The following is a 19,734-nucleotide window of genomic DNA, read 5'->3' as shown; positions in this document are numbered from 1 at the left end:
GTAGAGAAATGATATTTTTTCTCCAGAACTGAAACTGCTAGTCTGAAACAAAACAAAGCGACATTTAATTGGAAAACAGACTTAATTTTTACATACCCCAGAGAGAATTTCTGGTAACATTTTGGTGAAAATGTGAGGCTCTCTGTGAGAAATAAAAGAGGACTACTTGTATTTTATTGTACTGAGTTGTTGATAATGAGGAAAAAGTTTTCATATATGTTAGGGAAATCGAAGACAAGTCTTATGTTCTTTTTTTTTTTTTTTTTTTTGAGGCGGAGTCTTGCTCTGTCGCCCGGACTGGAGTGCAGTGGCCAGATCTCAGCTCACTGCAAGCTCCGCCTCCCGGGTTTACGCCATTCTCCTGCCTCAGCCTCCCGAGTAGCTGGGACTACAGGCGCCCGCCACCTCGCCCGGCTAGTTTTTGTATTTTTAGTAGAGATGGGGTTTCACCGTGTTAGCCAGGATGGTCTCGATCTTCTGACCTCGTGATCCGCCCGTCTCGGCCTCCCAAAGTGCTGGGATTACAGGCTTGAGCCACCGTGCCCGGCCAAGTCTTATGTTCTTATGAAGTGACATTTATTATAAGACTCGAGAAGAGAACATAAGACTATAAACAATCTATTAAGTGCAAATGGAAGTCTACAATACAGCTTAGTTTCCATAAACGTAACTAAACCTTAGGAGGTGAAAGAGCAATGATTTTCTATTGGAATCACACAATTTAGTGTTTTGTTTTGTTAAATTTTTTTTAAAAGCAGAACTAATTTTTTATATTATACATCTATAAACTAATGCTTCATGCTTTAACAAAAGACATGGAGAATAACAAGTCAATAATGGCAAAATTTCTAATCTGTTACTAATGATGGAAAATGATTATTGGGTCTTTAAGAAGGATAAAATAAAATTTGTGTGACTCTGACCAATAAGATGTAAGTTAAGGTTAATTTATAAATTATAGTAATGAGTCAAAATTATATTTTCTGTTCATTATAACTGTTTTACTTTATTATCATAAAAATGGTGTGGATTTGTATGTAATCTTTAAGTTAGTATTACTAGTTTTATAAATTCAGTTAACACTTAATATCTAACCACCTAACCTTGAATATATTCAAATAATGCAAACTTTGGCATTATACAGACAAAAATTTTAACAACTCCTTTCATGCTTTTCTTTACACTCAAACTTAGGCACATGTGTGATTCACATTATTTTCAGGAAAACTCATTAAGTACAGTATATTGTCACAAAGAATAAGCACCTGATACAGAATTTACTTTAGATTATTATTATATCATTACACACAGTACTTTAATAATGCATCTGCTTTTTTTTTGTATATGGATTTGTAAGGAAACTCCCAAGAAGGATTAGGAAATAAAGTCATTTAAATAAGCACAGCAGATAAATGATATTATATCATTTCAAGAGAGGCCTATTTCTCTTGCATATCACCTAGAAGTAAATATGCAACAGATAAAACAACAAAGTAGCAATTTTGCAAAAATTTGCCATTCCTTTTGCATGCATAGGTTTTCCTTTTTCTAAATTTAATTTAGTTTAATTTTGGCTATATGCAACACTTCAGGTTCTTTCATTTTTCTTACCCTCATCCCTTCAAATCTAGATAAGGCTCTTAGAGGTCTCAGAGCTCTTAGTGTCCTGAGAGATTTGATGGCTCCAAGTTCTGAGTAACCCAAGGCATTTGCTGTTAAACTGACCAGTGAAACCTGCACACACAAAAATAATAACAATTGATAAATAGAATCATCATTCAATATGTAGTTGCTATATATAACAAGTATAATTTTTGCTTATAATTATTCAGAAGGTAAATGTTCAGACATTTTCAGTAAACCTTTAAAAAATTAAAGAAATATTTTCAGTTTGATGCAAACGATGTAACTTTTAGGACATTAATTAAAAGCTAGCTGAAAAAATCCTTAAATGTCATATAATTTATCAATTGAATAATTAGGAAAAAAACAAAGTAAAAATTAGTAACATAAAAGAAGAAATCAAGGTGAAAAAAATTCATTGGCTATTCTTCCTTTATTTTATTAAGTTGCTGTTGAATTTATGGCTTTTCTTATAGCTAGTTATAAAATACAAAAACTGCTATTGTACTTAAAAAAGCAAGAAGTTTCTACCATGCATCAGTATATTCAACTAATCATAATTGGTATTCTCAGAAATTAATGAACTACATCAGTTTTGAAGGTGATATTTTGTCTTGGTAATACCTTGCATTTTCACTTGTTTAAAGTTTATTTTTACATAAGAAACTTAGAAATTCCATTACAAAACTTCCTCAAAAATTTTTACACTAATTTATGGCTTCTGCCATGATACCTGGCCCCAAAGGGCCAATCAATGAATATTTACCAAATACACACAGCAATGAATTTACTTCATTTGTATTCATTTGTAGGTAATACATGAGTAAATGACAAATCTTACGTATCCAATTCTCTAAATAAGGAATTTACCAAAACTTTGCATTCAAGCAAAATTACAATTTATTTAGCTAGGAAGAGGCTAGTATTGGACAATTCCACATATACTGGACACTATTTTTGTAAACTTTTCTTTTTAAAAATGTATTAATTGTATCATATTGAATACACTTCTTACATTATTTGAGATGTGCTGTAATTAGTCTTTTTATAAAGTGCTATACTGATCTTCATTAAATAATTAAAACAGAACTTTGAAAATAAAGGTATTATTGTTACAAACTACAAAATTTTCTATAAAATTATTTTCTTAAAATGTTTCAAAAATGACACTTAAAAACTTCCACCAAAAAGCCGATGTGTAATAAGTGTAATAGAAAAAAAACAAACCTCAGGAAGTTTTAAAGGGTTAAATTACATTTAGATTTAAATTATAGTGTAAAAAATTCTGAAATTGAAATACAATGTAACTTCTAATGCTTGAAACCTCAATATTAGAAACTTTCTCCCTTATTGATGTGATAAAGCAATTCTTCCTTTGAGATTTCTCTCAATTGGCTCATTTCACAGGAACATTGTTAAGTTTTTCAAATAGCCTTAGCTTTGCCTTTGTTCAGGATCAAGGAGATATAATGCATGCATGATTCTTAGCTCAATAAACACCTTCCACAAGAAACCCTCATAGTCTTGCTGGGTTAGTATCTTTTTGGGGTAAAACAATACGAAGTCAGGATAGTTTTGCTATAGCTTTCTAAAGCTGAAATTTTGCCAAGTTGATAATGGAAAACATGATGCTTAACTTCAACACATCTTGAAGTCAGTCACTTGTTTTCAGTAAATGCAGTATTAATCATTGGGCATGCAAATTCTATAAAGGGCTGTTTGGGCTTGCGTAAATCTAGTTTACATTCTAGGAAAACTTTCACTGCTGCATAAAGTAGACTTGTCTTTCCCTATACTCTGCACACCTTACTCCCTAAAATGAAGTCATAATCCAGATAATCTACTATTTAAATCTATTCTTTAAAAAGTTTGAGTAGATCAAAGAGAATTTTTTTTTTTTTTTGAGACGGAGTCTTGCTCTGTCGCCCAGGCTGGAGTGCAGTGGTGCGATCTCGGCTCACTGCAAGCTCCGCCTCCCGGATTCACGCCATCTCGTGCCTCAACCGCCCGACAATTTTTTTTTTAAATGACTATAGCACCTAACAGCATCACTGTTTTTATTGAGTGACTTTAATACTGTACAAGTTTGGGGCCAAAAGTTTGGGGCCAAGAAACTAACACAGTGGCACAAAACCAGCAAGCGATGGTCCTGGGGTACAAACTTGAGTCCGCTGATTCACAACATAAAGGATTTAAGTAACATACCTTTTAAGTTCCCTATTTCACTACTTTCCCTACAAACTGCTGATGTGTTGTTTTTTCTTTAGCTTTCTCAGATAACTAGAGAACTACCATAGCTTCCATCCTCCAATGCTATTTTAAATCAAAATTAAATTAGCCCATGTCCTCCAGAAATGACACTCTCATTGAGTATATGCGTTTAGTGGTTATTATAGTCTGTCAACATAACATAGTGCTCTGAGACTCACTATTTTAGAATTTGTATATAAATAAGACAAGCTACCTTGAACAGAGACAAAAATATGAATGATACCTACATCAACAATTAAGAAGTCCAGCCAACACCAGGCATTGGTGAAATATGTTTGATAGCCATATGCCACCCATTTTAGAAGCATTTCCAGAATGAAAATGTAAGTGAAAACCTTGTCAGCATATTCCAACATTGTCTTAATCGTCTTTCGCTGATCAATATATATATCTTCAAATGCCTATAAAGAAAATGTTACACATTAGCTTTCAAAAATGATTATACTCAATAAGCTATTTTAAAAACCTAATCATATATGCATATGACATTTCATTGGAATAGGAGGGCAGAGAAACAATAGTTATTGTTACTTTTTTTTTCCCCTCTCAAAGGTCTTTTACTTATTTCATCAGGGGAAAGACTATTGGTAGAAGAAAAAGAAAAGTATGATTCCAATGAATTAATTTGACTTAGTTAGGAAATAGTTCTTGATGTTGTATCCTGATGTGGCCATTCCAACTTGAAGTTATGTATTCCTTTTGTTTCATTTATTTTGCTTCCTTCTATTCTTTTTTTTTTTTTGCTATAGAAAGGAGGTTGAAGAAATAATGAAAACTTGTGTTTTCGTAAAGCAGAAATTGTGATTGATCTTCACAGTCTCCAATTTTACTAAATAGTTGAGTTCATCTGCTTCTTTTTTTTTGTTTTTTTTAAATAGTTTATGTTTCTCAACATACAGCATGACAATGATTAAATGAAATTGCTTTTCATTTAGATTCTAATATATATTCTTCTGTTATGAACATCTTGATGTTTCACTTCTAAGTATGCATTGCTTTCAACAGTGAAATACTTCTAAAGTAGCATGTAGAAAATATTTCTTTCTTCAGAAAAATTACAGGTAAATATATGTCTGTGTTAGAATTATAAACCGAAGTTAAAGAAACTTGTACTGTAGTTGCATTTTAATCAGGCAAACTCTGTTTCTCTTTCTCTTTCTCTCTCTTTTTCTGTCTATGGCTTAAGTATTTCCTTTGTGTTAGTGTTTCTCTAAAATTCTATCTGTATGTTATATTTATATTTTTATAAATAATTTTCATATAAAATAAATTGATTCTGATGAAGTGAACACCTTCTTATAAAGCTAAACCCATCCTTAAATGAATCTCTTAGGCATGCTGCCCAATATTTATTGTTACCAACTTTCATTATTTCCTGAGTAGCACAAAAATAGTGAGCACACAGTTGGAAAAAGACAGAGAGCGGTCCCTAAGGACTTACTACTGTCCATCAGAGATAATAATAATAAATACCATTTAGAAACAAAATTCATCAGAACTCAGAGAATATATATTCCCATCCCAGGGCTTCCAATAACTCTTTTCTTATTACGCAATGAGTAATCGAATATTCACATCCTTTGGTGTTAATGAATAAGCTGAAGGGCTACACTTTCTGGGCTATTTAATAATAAGCAAAAATTAATGATTAGCTTCTTAAAATTATATTTGCATACATAGGAAAAGTAAATCCAGAAATGTAGAGTTATAGAGTAAATCTATAGTCTAGAGGATACAAGGTAGGATAATTAAAAATGCATGCATTGGATACTAAGATAATGAAACAGAAAGGATTAATACGTCATCAGTATTAGAATGTTCTAAAGATTAGTGCCGTATCACCTTTTCTTAATATTCACTCACCAGAGCACCGCTACTAAGGAGAATCATGAAAACAATGAAGGTCTCAAACCAGTTATGTTCAACTATTCGGAAACACGTCCTTCTCAGGTTCCACCATTGTTTTCCTCTGCCTTCTTCCACATTGATTTGACAACACTTGAATCTTTGTACACAGCCTGCAGAAATAGTGTTCAAATAATAGTAGATAAAATATCTCTGCTTCCATAATATCCTTTAGCAATGTCCTTGTCTTGTCTTTTTATTACTATGCTCATCTCTGTCTTGCTAGGTTAGCTCTCTAAGCCTAGAGTAGTAAGAGCACATTCATTAGCTGTGTGAAGTTGTGGAAATCATTCAGCTTCTTTAAATGGTTCCCTAGCGAACAGTATTTGCTTTGTCTGCCTCACAGTGTTATTGTACAAGAAAAACTCTGTAAATTACAAATAAATGTGAAGTAGCTTTTCCTTGTACCATATCATCCTGTTGCACTCTGTTGAAGTCATTCTAGAAAAGAACTTTAAATTGGACATTAAAAATGGTAAGCAGAAAACTTCCCCCCTTTTATAAAGGATACAGAGTAAAAATGTAGATCTCTTCCAACAATCCTGCATTTCTAACCATTTAGGATTTTTTTGTTATGTGCCTAGAAGGGCTTATGTAATTTGCAAAACTAATTTAGTTCACTAAAATGTAATTTGTATGGTTTGGTTTTGACTTGTCATTGCCTTCCTCACACATTGCTATCACTTAGTCTAAATGAAATCAACAGGTACTTCTGAGTACCATTGTAAGCACAAAGGTACACTTAGGTGCACACACAAAAAGGCACAGAACATGTACCTAACTCCCAAGAACCTTACCAAAAAAAAAATCTGGTTTTCAAAAAAAAGAAAAGAAAAACAAAAGATATAAATACAGGATCCCTGCTCCGAGGCAAAAAAAGGAGGGGAAGATATGTTTGAAGAAGAAGGAGAAAGGGAATGAGTGGAGAAAAGGAGGAAGAAAAGAAGGGAAGGAGGAAAGAAGGAACTAAGGAATGAAGGAATGGAGGAAAAGAAGGGAAAGAATACAGTAAAGCAACATATAACAGTTCAAAAAGAGACAGAATTTTCATAGGATAATATATGTTATCAGGTAAATTAAATGGAAATATTTGTTACAGCCATTCAGAGGAACAAGCTGCTCTTCCACCATGGTCAGATGAGGGTAGTTTTGAAAAGGACATTAAGTGATATGCATGATTTGTATAGGGAATAGAAGAAGACTGAAGGTATACTAGGCCTATGAAAAAAAATATCAAATATAAAACATACATATTTCCAAACCTCAAATTCCCAGGGATATCAGACCACAGGAAATATTAGTTGTAGGAAAAACGTATCTCTTCTATCTATTGCCCACACTGCACCAGGCTTAACTTGTGACTGGTTAGGTATTGAGTTTCAAGGGCAGTATTTATTCCCCATTTCATCCAACAATCATTGGAAACTGATGTTTTCATTAAAGAAACACAATTTAGCACTAGCAATCCATTTAGTTTTAGCAGTCAGAAAGTTACCTTTAAGGCAAATTCTGTGTAGGATCATTTTCACTAGGGTTTTTAAGATGCTAACTTATTGTGAAATCACCATTTAATTTAAAAACATAAGCTAGAAGTTTTGATGACATTAAAATGTTTTTCCTCCATGTTCTTAATCTCTTCCATGTATTGGGCAGATATAATCAAAGCACAACACTAGACTTAAAGTTTTTTTGTCTATCAGTATATTAGAGGTAATTGAATTATATCTATTACAAAGTGCCGTTTTATTATATGTGATTTATTTTAGGTGACTAACAGCTAAACAAGCTGCACTCCAAATGAAAGATTAACATTAGGATTCTTTTCTTTACCTTCAGTGAAACAGGCTTCCGGTTCAAGGGTTTCTTCAGGTTCCACTACGGGCTGTTCTTCTGCAGGTGCGCCGATGTCCACAGTGCTACCTTCTGATGAGCTACTGCTTTCATTCAGTTTCTGTAAGTGAGATGGACGTAGAAAGTAAAGTCCTTTCATTTTGACTGCCAAGAAAGGATTATTACTATAAATTTGTTTTTTTATTCTTCTTGAGGTAGAGATATTTTTAGAGAAAAAGAGAGATTGAATAAGAGGAGGAAATCAGAAAATCATTGTCTATGTTAACTCTTTTACCATAATTCACAATGTAAGCATGAAATCAGATGTGTTATGAGGTTACAAAAGGCTGTGTTATGAGGTTACAAAAGGCCATCAGCCACATGTACTGAGCAAAACACTGCCCTGTGGATTAGAGAAGCAGGCGACAGAGGGAAGAGAAGAGGGAGGAGGAGAAAGGGAAAAGGAACAGAAGAGTAAGGGAAAAGGAGCAGGAGAGAAAGAGAAACCTTACCTTAGAAGATAATAATGTCGTTAGGTTATTCTGCAGTTTAATGTTTGACTTTACATATTTCTTTAACAATGTCTTACCTATGTGTGAAAGTATCACCTGTTGTTTTCACTCATGTTACTAAGATTCATGGTTAAGGCATTCAGAGTTATTTACTATAAATGTGCTCATTTGGAGAGAAATTGTTATAAAATATGTTAAAAATTACATCAATAAATAACCTTAGAGATATTAAATAGACATCTTCAATTTCTGGCAAATATTTTAGAGCCTGAAGTGTTGTAAAATGAGATAAACAGTGTGTGGGAAAATTCGGTTTCCTCTGACAAATTATGTTTATGTTAATATGCCATGTGAAGCTGAAAGAACAAAATCTAGTTAAACAACAACAACAATAACAATATCCTTCATATTTTGACAATAGTGATAGGATACACATTTCTCTTTCTATGGTTCTCAGAAGACAAAGATGGCAGAGATAATAGAAAACATTAACTTACACATTAAGATAGGAAAAACTCATGAACTGGCTCTTTCTGAAGGCCAGCAAACTGGCTTATAAGTTTTTGGCAAGTGTAATTAATTCATTAATTTATTCAACTAATTTTTTTTTGAACACCAACAGTATGCTACAAGCTGAGTATTCACTGATAACTGAAATATCTCTAATCCTTATTGAAGTATCAAATCTAGTACAGTGTTTTCCAAACTTTAGGCTTGTGTAGACCCTCCAGTAGGCATTCAAGCGCACACAACAACAAGCCATTCAACCCGTTATCACAATATTGTAAATAGTAAAAATTAAACACAATATTACAATTGTTAATAAGAATTTCACATACATAGAAGAGTGTTGATATTTCAGAAAGAGTTTCACCAAAATATTTGCATTTGCTTGAAGAAGGATAGCTTATATGTCTGGGTCCATATTTAGTTGCCTTCTTTCCTTTCCTTTTCATTTCTTAAAATAGAAAAACTTAACTGACAGCTACAGAAAATTAGGACCTATAATGGTATATAACTCTGTCATAGTTCTGAGAAGTCAGGTTGAAGTTGGCCTTTGAAATTACAAAAATATTTCTCACTGAAGACTAATTTCAACATTCTGACACATATTAAATATACTTGCATACTACACTAAGAAGCTGAAAAGTTGATTGTTCAACATGATAGCCAGTAGCAAATAGATTATAATCTGCTTTTGGGTTGCATTTAGCTTTGATTATATTTGTGTTCTGTTCTAGCATTTGCAGTGAATTAAAAATGTATACAGGAATAAGTCATTGGTTTCTTCCTCTGACAAAGAAAGAGAATCACCTAATGGCAGGCGTTAGTTACATTCTCAGTCAAACTACTCATAACATCACATGGTCTTCTGAAGAAATTCTCAGGTCTTATCCTCAACGTTACACAGATTCATCATTTGGCCGTAAAGTGATACACCTAGGCTGAGACTTGTCACTTCAACAGGTGCCTTCATATTTTAAAAATGACCTTGATTGGCACTCTCTGGGCCATAATAAAATTCATTAACTTATTTTATAAAAACCATGTGAGCAACATTTCATCACTCATTGTTCTTCACTGTAGAAAAGCAATCTTGTGTAAGATGCCCATTCTTCATAAAACAATTAGATAATGGGATTTGAGAATTTTAACAATTTTCACCAAAATTAATTAAGAACTAGAAAGGATATTATTTCCTGTGAATAAATTTGTGTAGAGAGGCATTCAGGTACAAAGAATTATAATAGCAAATCTACTTCTCTCTCTCTCTCTCTCTCTCTCTCTATATATATATATATATATATAAAACTGTTATCTGCTAGATCTGATCCCTACATAGTTTTCCAGTCTATATCAAGACTCACAAAATAATAGAATATTAGCATAAAAATCTACTCTTCATCAGTATAGGTTGTCAGTAATAAGCAGAACAAAAAGTTGCTGAGTAATTAATCTTCATGTAAGTGCCACACATAAATGACTGATTCTTTGCACATAAGTGTTTTATCCAATTGTAAGGTGAATTAAATCCTGGCATGAAAAGGTACATAAAAATTTTTCTTCCTTGATTACTAGTAATATCATGCAATTACTTGTTCTAAGACAAAGACTTATCTGACTTACCTAAGTTATGACTATTTTCTGTGAAAATTACAAGAACCCAAAAGAACTTATGTTACTTTTTGACACATTTTCAAAATGACATTCTCTGAAGAAGACAAATAGATCAACAGTTCAATACATTTTAATATTAAGATATTCATCTTGTATTTCTTATTTAAACATTTATTTTTAGGATGCTTACCTAAGATGGTCACTCTTACAGAATTACTTTTTAAAAATACATGTAGACTTATAGTGTTCTGATGTTTTTGCATTAGAGTCTCAATTCACTAAAAAAAATCTGAGTTTTAAGTTTATATGATTTCCATTCCTATTTTATCTCTTTACACCTGTTTTATCTTTACACCAAGATTGTGTAATGATGATATAACACAATACGAGAATAACATCAAAATGGAAAATTGAACAATGTAAGAGTTGGCATGCATTTGGACACACACAAACTCTACCCTGTCTACTAAATGTTAGGAAAGTAAACTTACTACTAATTTCAAGTACATGAGCAAGTGCTTGTAAGTACTCATAGTACATTGGTAACTCTTTAAGAATGTGGTGGATATTAAGAACATTATAAGATTGTATGAACTGTATGATTGTATGAATATTACAAGATAATATGAACTGTAAATTAACTTATGTTTAAAATATGTTAAATGTTTCTGAATACATTTGCTATTTCATGAGGACTACTTTATAAACAAACTGGGACCATAGGGGGGTTGTAGATCCAGGAATTGGTGAATAGTGTTACTTCTCCAAATTGTAAAACATTAATGGCAAAGCCAAAGATAGTCACAATGGATGGATACAATATGCTTCTAAGTACGTTTTTTTTTTTTTTAATGCATAGAGCTTGGAGCCACTCCATATTTCAGAATTTTTAAGATCATTTAAAAGATGATCAAATGCCCTTATTAGCATTCTATTGGAATATCTACACTTGGAAAGTTCACAGGTCTAGACGAGTGATCTTCTACATGTTTACAAATTAATTTTAAAACTTCTTAAAGCAATATAAGTATATTCTACAGTCAGTCTGAACTACGGTAGGAAAGTGGAGGTGTGCCCAATAATGTTCAAACTTAGCATGCTCTCAATCTAAGTAATGACTTTTTAAACAATCTTAAACGTACTTCTTTAACCAAATTCCTGATTCTGCAATATCACTCTTTCAGCACCCAGACTCAAATTTTGTTTGTTTACTTTTACTTATTTCAAACATTAGCAGTAATCAGAAGACAGTTTTCCTTATTTTATCTCTGAAATAACTATTTTCTCAGCCAGATTCCAAATTCCTATGAAATTTCTGTTCACTCTTTTACCTTTTCTTTGTTTATATATATAGTTATTTATATAACTACAAATAAAAATGGCCATCCTCATTCTAGCTTCATGTAACTTAGACCTTTGTGGTCCACAAAGCTTAGTGTATGTATGGTGAATGACTGATAAACATTTAGTGAATGAATGAATAGATGAATATCTCTGTTTCAGATATTAGTGATGGATGAAGTTTTTGTTTTCAACTTAAGAGTTCCAACCAAATCTCCCAAATTTGTCTTTCACAGATAGAAGCTGTGTGTTAATCAAGGCGAACTTCTTAATGTTCTCTGGCTTTTTCTCAAAGTGATTTTTCCTCCCATCAATGTGAAAGAGTAATAATTACTCTCTTATTTAAATCCCTTTCAACACTTTATAGGCACTACTTTGGGCGCATATTGCTTTTTTATTGTAACTTCTCTTCATTCTAATGGACTTACAAAATGACACTTGCAGTTTTCTTAGTAAAATACAATAACTGATGACCTTGATGTGCAAAAATTGCTCAGGTAGTTGGCTACTGCCTAGTATACCTGCATATTTGTATTTTCACCAGCTGAATGGTATGCTTATCAAGAATAAGTTATGTTTATTTTCTAATCAATTTACACTATTCTAAAATACTGTAAGTGTGTAATTTAATCTTGTAGAATTTGAAAAATGCATTTAAAAAGTGTTGTTGTATTTATAAAGACTAAGTCAAAGTCATTGAATAAATGTAATACAGGTAAATCCCCCACATGGATACATGTACATTAAAAAACTATAAAATTAGGTGTGAATAATTATTTTTAAATAGGTACTATTATAAATTTCTAGAAAGAAACTAAATTCAGGTTGCTTTATATGATTCATTAAGATATTTGTCCTCTGGGGGGAAAAAGAAACCAAACAGAAACAATAGATGATGAATTACAAGTGCAGCTCATGCTAAAGCGTTGATGTAGCACTCCAAACAATGAGCCCATGCTCCCACAAGGGGTCTAAAGTGATATTTTTATATATGTCATTTTTATTTTGTAAATAAATGGAGCAGTTGAATGTTTGGATCCAGAGAAGTGTATACATCTTTCAGGAACAATATATGGTTAAAAATTAGATTTTAAAAATGATATTCATATTTGGCTTAAGCTCCACTTCCCAAGTCAGCATTTTGCAAAGGGAGGCTGGTAAGCCACATCATAGCTAACCCCTATGATAGACCTTGATTCTCATAATGGTAAGAAGAATTTTCCCCTACTTTCAAAATATAATAACATCAGAAAAAGTGACATGTGAATATTAGAAAGATTAAACCATAAGCAACGGGGCTTATGTCAATGAATTACTCTAGAAAAACTATGATAACCTGAGAGAAGTGTTAGTGCTTTTTCTGGAAATTTATATATAATGTAAATAAATGAGCATTAGTGTAAGAAAGTAAAGAAAAACAAACAAAATGAAATAAGTACACAAGTGACTGAACTAAACTGTTTTAGCCAAAATATGGGAAACAGCAAAAGTTTTGACTGGCATGTTAAATAAGGAATATCAATACAGAAATTAAAATTAAATTAAACAAATAATAATCCTTTTACATAGTCAATAGATTAAAATAAATAAAAACATTAATATAAAAGCCACCAAGACCTTCACAAAGATGATAGTAAGTTTTTCAAAATAAGAAAGGCATTAAGCTTAAACACTTAATTTGTATAAATTATATCTAAAATGCTACATGCTTAGTCATTAATGTACTTTAGAACTTAGAGAAAGTCTATCATCTGCAGATGATAAACTGCACAGCTAAATTTCAATCAACAATTATACCAACATTTAGTATGTATGTTGCAGTGAAAGGCATCTGTCCTACTAATATTACAGAAGAGGTGTTTCCAGTCAATGTTCTGCAGAGATCTCACTCCAGCCTTAAGTGGCTGAAGGCTTTAATTTGAGCAGGGAAGTTCCACTTTCATCTAATTTATGCATGATACATGAAAAAATTTGATTAAAATGTTATTTAAAAGATTGGAAAACTGCCTACACTCTCAGCTACTTGGGAGGCTGAGGCAGGAGAATTGCTTGAGCTTACAAGTTTGAGAACAATGTCAGCGTTATAGCCGGCTCCCATTTCTAAAATAAATAAATACATAAATGAAAATTTAAAAAATGTATTGGAAAACCATAATTGGATCAAAATTTGGGGAAATGCATGCCCAAATTTAAAAAGAAGATGTCAAATGAAAGAAAAAATACGTGTGGTGAATATAGGGAAAATTATGTGGAATTCAGTATCATGAATTGCAGTGGAAGAAAGGTGATAAAATGAAAAAAGTCTTCAAGATTTAGCAATTTCAGATAAAACAACTTGGCACTAAACTAATGCAAGGAGACATTATTTTAAAAAGTCTCTTAAAGTTTAGAATTTGTCACCAACACCACTAGTAACGGGGGAGTGAGGGGGTTATGCCAAATGAAGAGACAGTATCTTTGTGGGCATTAAAAAAAGTTATTTCAGAGGTTTAATCTATAAACTTGAAGAAGAATTGACAGTATGTTGAATGACATGTAAGAATCTTTTATGTCTGCAAACATGCTTTCTTCATAACAGTCTGTAGTAAACAGAATTCTAAGATGGTCTCCAAAATCTCTGGCCACTGTTGTCATGCCTTGTATATGGACAGGACCTGTGATTTGCTTCTAGCCAATACAATGTGGCAAAAGTAATGGGATGTCACTCGCATGATCTTGTTACACTGAATCATTTTAGAAAAGTTGCAATATTTTCTTTTTTCTCCAAGAAATAAATAATCAGTAGTTCTGACTTTTTAATGCTAAGTACCAACAACCAGGCTTACAGAAGCAGCAAAATGTGAAAGCTTTGCTATGTGAAAACATATACTACCAATCAGGTAAAGTTGACAAATTATACTCAGGTTTTTTACTGGAAGCTCAGAGGGACTGGAATTGAACGTGACCTCAGAAAAGTACAATATTCAGATTGGTAAAGTAGATCAGGATAATATAATTGATTTGGCAAAAAACAGTAGGCTAAAAAAAAAACTGGGATATAAAACTCTTGACTTTAAAGCTCTTTAAATTCAACATGGTGCCTCTATGAATATTTTATAACTATACATCATTACAATAAGTATGTATGTTGGTCATTTCATTTGCATATATGCAGAATATGTGCATATATTATCATGTGGTAAAATGATCCATATACGGAGTAAGTAGATGATGTAAATGACTTTATACAGTCAAGCCACATCTGTCACTCACCATTTCTGAACTGACTATTCCAAGAATTTTTAAAACAAGTTATGGCCTCCAGTGGAGCCAACAATCTTATTTTTTCATGCTTCTCCTGGCCCAGGCCACAGTAGTGGAAAGAAAGCCACCAACAATAAACTGGAAAGAAACCGAAACCTGGTTTGACCTCTCGCTTTCTGTGTGGCTTTGCTCAAATAATTCTTCCTTTAGCCCATTTTTTTAAATATGTAAAATGAGGAGATGATCTTTAAAGTTCCAGTTTTAATTTTCTATGACTTTGGAGTGTTTTGGAATTTGAAATGATACATTTGGAAAGTCTTAAAGCAAAGAGAGATGTGATGTGAGGACTGATGAGAAGGTGATGAGGGAGCAGATCTGGACTCTGGAGGAGAAAAGGATCAGGAAACTCAGAGTGGGTGTGGCTGTTGGGCCTGCACAGGCTGGGTAACATGCTGGGACTGTGGCTAGAAAAGTCCTGTGATCAGCCTGGGCAACATAGTGAGATCCTGCTGTCCCTACTAAAAAAAAAAAGAAAAAAATTTGGTGTTTTTAATTTGTTATTTATTTATTTATTTTTGATAACGGAGTTTCGCTCTTGTTGCCCAGGCTGGAGTGCAATGGCGCAATCTCGGCTCACTGCAACCTCTGCTTCCCAGGCTCAAGCGATTCGCCTGCCTCAGCCTCCCAAGTAGCTGGGATTACAGGCACCTGCCACCACGCCTGGCTAATTATTTATATTTTTAGTAGAGACAGGGTTTCACCATGTTGGCAAGGCTTGTGTCAAACTCCTGACCTCAGGTGATCCACCCACCTCAGCCTCCCTAAGTGCTGGGATTACAGCGTGAGATACCGCACCCGGCCAGAATTTTTTTAAATAGCTGGATGTGGTGGTGCATGCCTGTAGTCTTAGCTACTTTGGAGGCTGAGGTGGGAGGATGGCTTGAACCCAGGAGGTTGAGGCTATGGTTGCACCGCTGCACTCCAGCTTGGATGACTGAGAGAGTGAGGCCCTGTCTCAAAAAACAAACAAACAAATAAATAAATAAAAAGAAAAATCATCTGATCATCTCTGACCAAGGAGAAGTAAACAGCTATTCCCACCTTAGAAAGAAAGAAACCATCCACATATAGCTGGGCTCTTAATTTTACTATTAGCTGTACATGAAATATTCAATTACTAAACATTTATTGAAAGGTACCATGTTCTGAGATTTGTAAGTATCTGTCTCATGGGTCTCCTTCATCAGCATAATGCATTATTTACCTGGGTTTTTGTTTTGTTTTCCTTTTCATGTGTTGCTTTTGTTTCTTCTTTTTTATTGGCCAAATTGAAAAGTAGAAAGTACACTACCGTTGTTTTGATATTAATTTATTTGATAACAATTAGGAGTAATATTTCTTGAGGTTTGTCTTCCGATTATATTTTTTTATGACTTGTCTCTTTTGACTCTTACTTGTTTATTTATTTATTTGAGACAGGTCTCGTTCCGTCACTCAGACTGGCATGCAGTGATGCAATCACAGCTCACTGCAGCCTCAACCTCCCAGGTTCAAGCAATTCTCCTGCCTCAGCCTCCCAAGTAACTGGGACTACAGGTGATATCACCACACCAGGCTAATTTTTGTATTTTTTGTAGAGACAGCATCTGATCCTCAGGCTGGTATTGAACTCTGAAGCTCAAGCAATTCACCCACCTTGGCCTCCCAAAGTGCTGTGACTACAGGAGTGAGCCACGATGCCTGGTCTTTTGCCTATTTTTCTATTGGAGTATTAGTGTTCTTATTTGATTGCAATTGCTCTTTACACATAGAAAATCATTTGAGTTTTCCTAACAAGTATTATTTGCCAAATGTATTAGTTTTCTATGTCTGTGTAACAAATGAGCATGCACCCAGCATCTTAGAACAACATACATTCACCATCCACAGTTTCTATAGGTCAGAAGTCTGGCACTGCCTAATTGGGTTCTTTGCTCAGGGTCTCATTGGGACGATGTCAAGGTGTTGGCTGGAAATCCAGTTCTTTTCTAGGGCTCAGGATCTTCTTCCAAGTTTTACTGTCGTTTGCAGAGTTCGTTTCTCATAATTATAAGACTGGGCTTCCTACTTTCCTGCCAGTTCATGGCTAAGAACCACTCTCAGCAACTAGAGGCCACCCATAGTCCCTGGCCACATGGCTGCTGTATGCAGTTCACAATATGAGTGTTTGCTTTTTTCTGGGCCAGGCAGAGCATATCTTTTCAGCTTCCTCTATGTGATAGCAGGAGAAATCACTCTGCATTTAAAGAGTTTGCCTGATTAGGTCAGGCTCACCCAGCATCATCCCCTTTTTTGCCAAAAATGTAATATAATTACAGGGTGATACCATATCCACAGGTTGCAACCACACTCGTGGAGTGTGGATTGTACAAGGGCAAGTGTCATTGAGGTCATCTTAGAATTCTGCTTGATATACCGAAGTTAGTGTGTCTTGCTGATTTTTTTTTTTTTTTCTGAAGAACCATAACCTGTTATACCAATATTGTCTGCTACATTGATAATTCACTATTTTTTCTCTTTATGTATATCTTCTTCCTTTTTTGTTCCTTTTCTAATTTCTCAAAGGTATTTGTTAGGTTCTTTCATTCCTTCTTAATCATATTGGTAATATTAAGACATTCAATGACTACTTGGTCTTCTTCCACAAATTTTGACATAAAATGTTCTTATTTTTGAAACAGTTATTTAGGTATTTTATTACTCTTTTATTCAATATTTGTTGAGGGGGAAATTTCTTAATTTTCAAATGGTTGGAATGCTTTCTATCAATTTATTATTAATTTCAGGCTTAACTGCATTGTGACTGGATAACCCTATATGCCAGCTATTTTCAATGTATTGAGCTTTACTTTGAGCTCTAGTATATGATTAGTTTATAGAAATATCCCATAAGCCCCTGAAAATAAGAATTTTCTGTAAATATGTTTTATCAGATAATATACAGTCATAATATATTTACTTTTGCTATTAATATTATTCAAATTCTAAATGTCATCCATTTTAAAAAATATTTTATCATAGGCTAAAAAAGTTGTATTAAAACCTTCATAATCAATACATTTGTATGAATATATTCTTTCAATGGTTGAGATAAAAGATGAAGTGGTCCAATTCTTTATTTGATTGGGATAGTGACACTATTATTATTAAATACTCAAAAAGGGAAGGAAAAGATCTTCACATGTGTAGGAAGAGTCCCCCTCTATGTTAGCACATAAAATATGAATTCAGATAAAATACTAAAGAAATTCGGTAACAGCAAAACTAAAATGTTCTCAAATAAGTATTTTTATAGATGTAAAAATCAATAAGGCCAATTAATTTTTCCTTTTTTGTTCTTAGATTGAAATTTATTTCATTTTGAAATTCACTATTCACTAATAAAGCAATTGGTTCTGTTTTTGAGATTAATGGAATATTTCTTAAAATCCATTTTAATATTTATTAAACCATGAATCAACCTTAAATTTTACCAATTTCAAAATAGGCTAGTTCATTTGAGAATTTGTGTATTTTCACACATGAATCTTAATAGCTAAATTATATAGCTAAATCTTAATAGCTAAATTATTAAGACAGAATGCAGAGACCACATTGCATATGAAGCATCCACTTTGCCTTGTACACAAGGGCATTCAATAATCACTTAATAACTACAACCCTGATGGTAAGAGCATTTTTCCTCCTCAGTGGATTTATGCAAATTTCTTGCTTTTTAAAAATGCTCTTTACTCTAGTAAATGATTTTGACCTTGAGGGTAAGGCAAAACAAAGAAAACACTGTTCAATATTCTCTGAGAGTAAGTGATTAAATGCTTTTTTTCTTGTTCTCTGACTTGATCCTACAATGTTTATGTTTTTATTTTTAAACTTGGTTTGTTATAGGGAGCTTATTTATAGAGTTTAGTAGGAGTTTATAATACTCCTACTAAATTTATAATAAGTAATATAATTAAATCTGGAATTTAAGGGTCAAAAGCATACTTAATATGTGGTCATATGATGTATATATATTTGTATACGTATGTGTGTGTGTGTATATGCGCGCGCACACACACACATATATATATTTAAATGTAATATATAAAGAATATTACCCAAAGTACTTATTTTTAAAACTGGACAGGTACTATTTTAATACTGGGTATTTTACTATTGTGACATATATATCTCCTAAGTCATGCTTAAATGAGGTTCTCTACAACCTCAGAAATATTAGTATTAATATTTCATTGTGTACATTGTGCACCAGTAAATATTTCTATTGTACACTATGCATATTAAAAATTAAAATGACCCCTATTAAAGACTCTCAACAAAGGAACAATATCATATCAATGGAAAAGACACTGTGATGAGACTCAACATTTCCACAGGGCAGCTAGAAAACTCAAATATTAACTCATTAATTCCCACATTATTCCCAGTTGATTTCTTCATCAAGCTGTATGTTGAAAGGACAATCTTCAGTGGATTATTCATATTTACAAAATGTTAATTGTTTCCATTCTTTAGTCAAACATTTGCCCAGTATAAAAGTAAAGGTGGAAGAATATGACTCTAATATACTACTCTGAATTTTGCTTTCGATATGTCACACATAAACTTTTGTATCAATGATTAAATATAAGGGAACAAAAGCAACATATTTCAGACATATTGAGTCAATAGAAAATCATGGTAATACAAAAAAATTGGAAAGAAAAAAAATTCTGAAAAGTTGCATTTATAATCCCCAAGCTAGAAACCAAAATGCAAATCAAATGTGTAATTTTCATTGTTAAATTCATTTTGCCAAATTGAGCACAGAGTTTCTATAATGTTATTTTGACATTGATTTTTAATGTTAAAT

At 32.9% G+C, this 19,734-nt stretch overlaps 1 protein-coding gene across 1 annotated transcript in view; it reads right to left on the bottom strand.

Moving 5' to 3' along the window:
* Positions 1-19,734, bottom strand: part of LOC117094914 (sodium channel protein type 1 subunit alpha) — an 85,102-nt gene that overhangs the window by 18,246 nt on the left and 47,122 nt on the right. The window contains exons 17-20 of the mRNA XM_033231250.1: positions 7,630-7,750; positions 5,758-5,912; positions 4,122-4,295; positions 1,612-1,734 (exon numbers count right to left, since the gene is read on the bottom strand). Coding sequence (XP_033087141.1) covers positions 1,612-1,734; positions 4,122-4,295; positions 5,758-5,912; positions 7,630-7,750 — 573 coding nt within the window. The remainder of the gene's footprint in view (positions 1-1,611; positions 1,735-4,121; positions 4,296-5,757; positions 5,913-7,629; positions 7,751-19,734) is intronic.

Source organism: Trachypithecus francoisi, unplaced genomic scaffold, assembly GCF_009764315.1.
Source record: "Trachypithecus francoisi isolate TF-2019V2 unplaced genomic scaffold, Tfra_2.0 Lachesis_group13, whole genome shotgun sequence".
In the NCBI taxonomy this organism is placed as follows: Eukaryota; Metazoa; Chordata; class Mammalia; order Primates; family Cercopithecidae; genus Trachypithecus; species Trachypithecus francoisi.
Note: the sequence above shows the minus strand (reverse complement) of the source record. Positions and strands in the feature narration are given on the sequence as shown.